Source organism: Bipolaris sorokiniana (assembly GCF_000338995.1).
Source record: "Bipolaris sorokiniana ND90Pr unplaced genomic scaffold COCSAscaffold_11, whole genome shotgun sequence".
NCBI lineage: Eukaryota > Fungi > Ascomycota > Dothideomycetes > Pleosporales > Pleosporaceae > Bipolaris > Bipolaris sorokiniana.
The window spans coordinates 1,382,235-1,388,612 of NW_006911905.1; the positions used below are offsets into that span (position 1 = coordinate 1,382,235).

The window sequence follows — 6,378 nt, forward strand, 5'->3', positions numbered from 1 at the left end:
GGCGCACTCTACGCGGCTTTTCCGAAGTTAATCCGACTCGCGTGAGTACAGAAATTCCAAACCCAAAGGCTTCGGTCAACAGGAGATCAATGGGATCCTGTCTATGTGAATGTTAGATGTAACGGTGTAAGGTTCCGGATCAACTCCGGAAACACTTGGTTTTGGATGTAGTCTGAACAGACAGCTGCGATATTGTTTGAATGCCGTCACCGGCGGTGGTGAGATTTTTGATATAATGTAACGGCGCAGGCAAGACTACTCGGATCAGTATCGGCGGTAGTGTCACTCAGAGGCATATGGGAGTGCGTGGGACATCAAACGAGCCTTAATTCGAATAGACACCTATAGGCCTTGTACGAAAGGATATCAAAAATCTATCGAGCTACGGTATGGAGAAGGTGGGGTTTTATATCAGCAGATCTGCCCTCGGCTAGTGCGTGCCCATGTTCGGATCCCTTTCGGATGTTAGTTCAGTGTGTACTCGAACCGTTACAGTTACTACTCCATATAGTATACTGTAGTTAACAGAGATAATAATAAAAATAGCTAATAAAGCTCCGCCTTCGAGCCTATTGCGCTATTAGTAAATCTTAGTTCGCTATTCAATTTATTGCTTACTAATTATACTTTCTATTGTTAGTTAGAAACGCAATGTAGATAGTAGACAATAGCAAGGCAGTAAAGTTAAAGCTATTAAAACTCAGTATTATCTCGCTAACACATATGCTCTATTTAATGATTACCATAATTAGGATCACGAATAGAGTAGTTTATAGACATTTTCCTACTATAGCTCAAACAAGAGGAGACTAAAGTAGATGACGATAAAAACAACGGATATAGAACGTGACTAGTATAGAATACCTCCTAGTATAGGTTTGGCGAGTAATTAGCTTACTGTTGGTAGGATAAGACTAGTGATAGTAAGAGTGAGTAGAGACCCGTTGTAAGGGGCTATGCCCGTGTGTGTGTGGCTTGGCTAGGCCAAGCAAATCAAGTATATCTACGCAACTACCTTGACTTCAAGACAAACTTGAAGTCTTGTAATTGCCTTTTCAGCAAAATGGTTAGCGTAAGTAGTTGTATGTTCGGCTCAAAGAGCCCACCCATTACACCCGTAAATTTGCGCGACCGTTTCGTTACATCTACTTTCTCTCTCTCTTATTACTCCAGCTAGCAAACTAAGGCCAAGCATCGAATGCATGTTCAAGAAAATACCTCCAATTAGTGAGGTCTGCAGCAGTTGGATTTAACGCTTCTTGAGCAGGATAATTAAGGTGATGAGGTTAACGGGATTCCTGGAGCGTTATCGGAATCTTTTATCACGAGCAATTGCTATCTAACTAAGGCCTACCTACTCAAAAGTTATATACAGTAGATCGTGTATCGCTCCACTATATTATTTTTTCATACTCTTCAGCCCCACACCCGTCAAGACGGAGGAGGGAAAGATGGCTAACATGTTCACGGAAAATATTAAAGAAGGCTGTTAATAGGTACAGTTCATGGTAAAGCTAATAATCGCAAAGACAAAGAGTAAATTAGTGAAACGATATAGAATGTATCGTAGATCTCCACAGATTGTGCCGAGATTCAGGTTGGCCGCTTGAGGTTCCTCCAACTTCGAAAGCACTACTCTAATAAGTGGGCTGCGCCTCAAGCCCTTCATGGCGAATGCAAGAAACAGAGGCTCAAGGCTGGTGTAGTTAATATTGAAGCACACCGGAGTGGAGGTGATGGACAAGCGCAAGCTGAACCACGGTTGCCTGGAGTGGCCCAAGACTCCTGCTTATCTCACTGGCTAGACGCTCCTCACGTGACCTCCTAAACACGTAAATTGTGTATGTGGAAGTATTCGTTATATAGTTAGTAAATATATGGGCTCTGTAGAGATAATAAAAGAAAGTTAATGCACCGTAATATATAGTGCTACTGCTGCTACTACTGCACGAAAGGAGGCGCGCGGCTGCTTCCAAGCGGGCAACCGTTGTGTCCCAAAGCTATCTACCTCACCATCTCACCACCAACTCCGCTGTAGGCAGCGTCTTCTCATTAGTCGCGACTTACAGTGCTCTCTAAAAAAAAGATACAAGGACTGAGAAAAGCGATATACATATATTCTCTACAACGTTCGATCTGCCTATTGTTATGGGCGAAGAGGCCTTCGAACGAGTTTGCATTAACCTATAGTACAGAAGAAGAAAGATAAGAAGAGTTAAGTTGTCGTGTGACACCTCTCTCTTTATACCTTGCTTCTCTACTCTTCGTACGAGTAAGTTCTAACTAAGCGGTGTGATATAGGCACGTGATGTAGGCACGTGATACAATCACGTGCTTTCACTCCACGGGCGCAGCCCATTACACCTATGATCTTTAAGGCGGGTGTGGCAGCATGTCCACACCAATCCTATGTCCGTGGGAGGGCATCAATAAGCTAACAGCTGCTAGGACCACGGTTAAGAGCAGCCTGACTTCAAACTTATTCTTTAGACATAAGTTGGTGTTGTAACGGCTCGAGTACCTACCGAACTAACATCCGAAAGGGATCCGAACATGGGCACGAACTAGCCTAGGGCAGATCTGCTGATATAAAACCCCACCCGTTCTCCATAGTAGCGCGATAGATTTTTGATATCCTTTCGTACAAGGCCTATAGGTGTCTATTCGAATCAAGGCTCGTTTGATGTCCCACGCACTCCTATATGCCTCTGAGTGACACTACTGCCGATACTGATCCGAGTAGTCTTGCCTGCGCCGTTACAGGTGTCCTCTCTTCTCTATTTTTCCTCTAGTTAGACACTAGTCAGGATAGGTCTTAGAAGAGAAGTGTATTAGAGAGCGAGAAATCACTACCTTGTAGTTAGACTTAACTCTATACCATCAGTACTGTTTTCCTTCTAGTATACCTAGGGGTTTCCTAATTTAGCTAGGAACCTAATACCTAGGGTAAGATTGAGGATAGTTAAGGGTCTGTTCCAAACCTTAGGGATAAGCCCCCTGCTGACCAAAAGCGTGGGCCACCAAAATGGAACAAAGGTTTGGTCTCCTTGGAATAACTGTCGTGATTGAGGATAAGGGTATGTGTGTAGGGGGGGCAGCGCTTTGCATTCTTCCCTAGCAAATCAGATCCAATCACATGATGCATGAGGTAGCAGTGGAGTGGCTGTTTCATCTCCCTGCTTACAGGCGTGATGGATTGGTTAGCGCATGTTGAGGCGTAGCGCAGCGCCTGGGCCGGCGTCGCCACCCAGCGCCGAACACCAGCTTCCTCCATTCCTCCGTCATCTTCATCCCATTTCCACCTCCGTCTCCTCCAGTTCCATCTCCACGACCTCGGCCTCGACATTCGTTGCGTTTTCTGTCTTTCAACTTCCGCCTCCTCCTACGCGAAAGGAAACCGTCCACCGTCGGGCACTAAACCGTCCTTTTCGCCCGCATGGCGTCTTGCCTCAGTACGCCAACCTGACCGCAGGGCCTTTGACACACCGAGCTGGCTTCGCAATCTTTGCGTTTCCAATTCGCGCGTCTTAGGGGTGATACTCCAGCAAGTCACAGGCTGTGTGAACAAGGGGGTTTAGCGGTCTACGGTTTGGCGACTGCTGCTACGACAGAGTTAGGGCTGCTCTTTGTCATCAACGCGAAAGCCTGGGTGGGAGGGTTTCCTTTGCCACTGCATCTCGCCTGCTTTGTTGCAAAGGGGCATACTGTGTAAGTAGATCTATCTTGTAGCAATAACTAATGCATAATGGTGAAAAATTTTCTTCGCAAGAAAGGCGTTCCCGCCTTCGCGTATCCTGCACGCGATGCATCCACGCCATGGTTATGCACACTAAAAATTATAAACTCCGATGCGCAGTTCGCTGTATCTCTTGAACATTCCATACGCGTTGATGGCGAGCAGCAACTTATCACTCTTCGCTATGAAGGCGACAATCTTATGCCTGGCAGCATGTCGCTCGAGGATCGTGACATCAAGGTTCCAGCTGAACCTTTATTCGGGACACTACGGCAAGGGAGCCCTGAGGTTCGAATATTGTCGCTGACGCTCAAACAATCGTGTTCAGTATGGTACCCAAAAGAATATTCGAAGCTTGATATTAGCTTTCATAGACTCCTAACGCTGGCACGAGCGACAGAAGTATGCATCTGTTTCGACACTCGTTGGCTAGGGGAGAACACCGCAGAGTTTCAGGAGATTGTCCGAGGCTCTCGGGAGTTCGTTGGGGTTCCGCTTATCCCACAATTTACCAATCTTTACCAAAAGGCAGACTGGCAAATTCTCAACTTTATCCCGGCTGCCGAGCCTAGAGCCTGTATTCCCAGCGAAGATCCGGTGTCTGGGACTATACTCTCAATTGAGGATGTGAGAGCTGAAGCACCTCCCCTCGAAGATGTGGTACACGATAACCCCCCTCCGTACGCGCATGTGCTGGGTAAACACTCGAGGCGTACGTATTCTATTTAAATGCTATATTGAGATGTGACTAACGTGTATCACCTAGCTGATTTTAGCCCAACGCCTGATGCTCAGGATTCGAAGCGCGCCCGAAAATATTCATGCTCGTCTTCAGAAACAGAACACGCTACTCCTGCGCCACCGCTTCGGGCTGAGTCAACGGCTTCGTCTACTGCCACCGTTCCAGCGGACCTTTTCCAAGAAGCTGTCACTTCCGCTGTCGAGAATATGCTCTCACACGTGTTGAAGACGGAGCTGACACAAGTGGTCAAGCAGGAGCTCCCACGGGTGGTAGCGGATCTTTTTCGGAAAACGCCTGCTGGCCACTCTCCCTCGCGATGTTTGTCGCCAGCACCACCTTGCAGTCGAATCCCAAACGCGCTCACAAACCACGATGCGACTCCCACCCATAATCTTACGCTTAGCACAATGATCAAGAGAGCTGTTACTACAGCTGTCCACGAAGCTTTCGACGAAACTTTGCATGAAACCCTCGATGAATATTACAATTCTGTCAGCATTGATTTAGAGGAGTTTAGCGGTGATTTAAAGAGTGACTGGGAAGCTAGTAACGAGGACCATATAGTCCGTTGCAACGACGAACTTAACGAAATGGAAGCAAAGTTCAATCAGCGTCTAGTGGAAAGCCTTGACGATTTTAAAGCTTGTGCTGATGAGGTGGTACTTGCAACTGAGAATCGTTTGAACAAGCTTGGCGATACTATAAGCAACCAAGCGTTTTGTGGACGCGGGAATGTCCTTGTTGCGTCAAAACAAAGTCAGAGGGCGACGTCTCTGCCCGTTTCGAGGGATGACAAAGAAAATTACGAAGGGAGCATGAAATGGAGGGGCATGAAACAGAAAGGCGCTGCACCATTGGTAGACTAACTATTTGCTATTCTTAAGGTTTAGACGTACGCAGCAATGTGTATAGCACATTACCCTATGATTAGAATTAGAGTGAAGCAGTTGTTTTAAACACTGATTAATTGGTGGCTCTTGACAAGCATGCACTGCTCCTAAAGCTTTTGTCAGTTAGTTCAGATCCATCAACTACTACAACACTTTGTAGCTAACGTCAGTCTCTCCGTGCCGGGACGCACGGTGTGACGGGACATCTTTTCTTCCGGATGCTCGGGTTGCGTGTAACGTACTTAGAAATAGACAAACGCAATGCGTATCTATCCTACAGCTCTTGCTCTTTCAGTGTATTACCCTCCAACGCTGAAAAGCGTGTTATTAACTATGCTGTCGCTCGTTCTGTTAGTGCCGTTTATCGACTCTCCTCTAATACACCCTTGTTCGTTCGTAACTGTATAAACTTCTCTACAGCTTGGTGGATCAGAAAGAAAGCCAAGATGGCAAAGATCAAGACTGCATATTTGATGAGTCGACTTGAGATAAGTAGTATGCATCCCGGCAGTTTCTCCGCGTGGTCGGCACGCGCGCACGACACCGAACACCAACTTTGTGATTTTATGGTACCCTTCAAAACAATTAAATTTTTGTTAGAAATCACTCCTAAAGCGCCTAATAAGGCAACTCACAACTCATATCGGGCCCAGCCCTCCCTCTGACAGAGAGATGGCGGTGCCAGGTACCCCAGGGCAGACACTTCGACCTCCAGAAGTGACACACACGCGCCCTGAGGACCCAAATACCCCTAGCCTAGCTAACCTACGCACTACAAAAAGACACAGGCAAGCCGAAGCAGCGCCTATACCTATATCGTTCGGTGGTAGTGCTAACAAGAGACAACTGGTGACGGGCGCGGTTACGGAGAAGATCACGGCAGCCCAAGAGGCCGCCAAAACTAGACACAGCATCATCACAGCTATCGCGAACGCGATTGATCATTGCCTAGAGAACTTCACTAGCATAGCGGAGCGCCTGGTCGCACAAGAACTACAGCAACGTGTGGT

The 6,378-nt window shown here is 46.9% G+C and overlaps 1 protein-coding gene across 1 annotated transcript; it reads left to right on the top strand.

The window, feature by feature from the left end:
* Positions 1-3,261: 3,261 nt before the first annotated feature.
* On the top strand, positions 3,262-5,642 carry COCSADRAFT_39014 (uncharacterized protein). The gene is made up of 2 exons (XM_007703982.1): positions 3,262-4,448; positions 4,503-5,642. Exons 1-2 carry the CDS (start codon positions 3,746-3,748, stop codon positions 5,342-5,344), a joined length of 1,545 nt encoding a protein of 514 aa, XP_007702172.1. The 5' UTR covers positions 3,262-3,745; the 3' UTR covers positions 5,345-5,642.
* Positions 5,643-6,378: the final 736 nt, after the last annotated feature.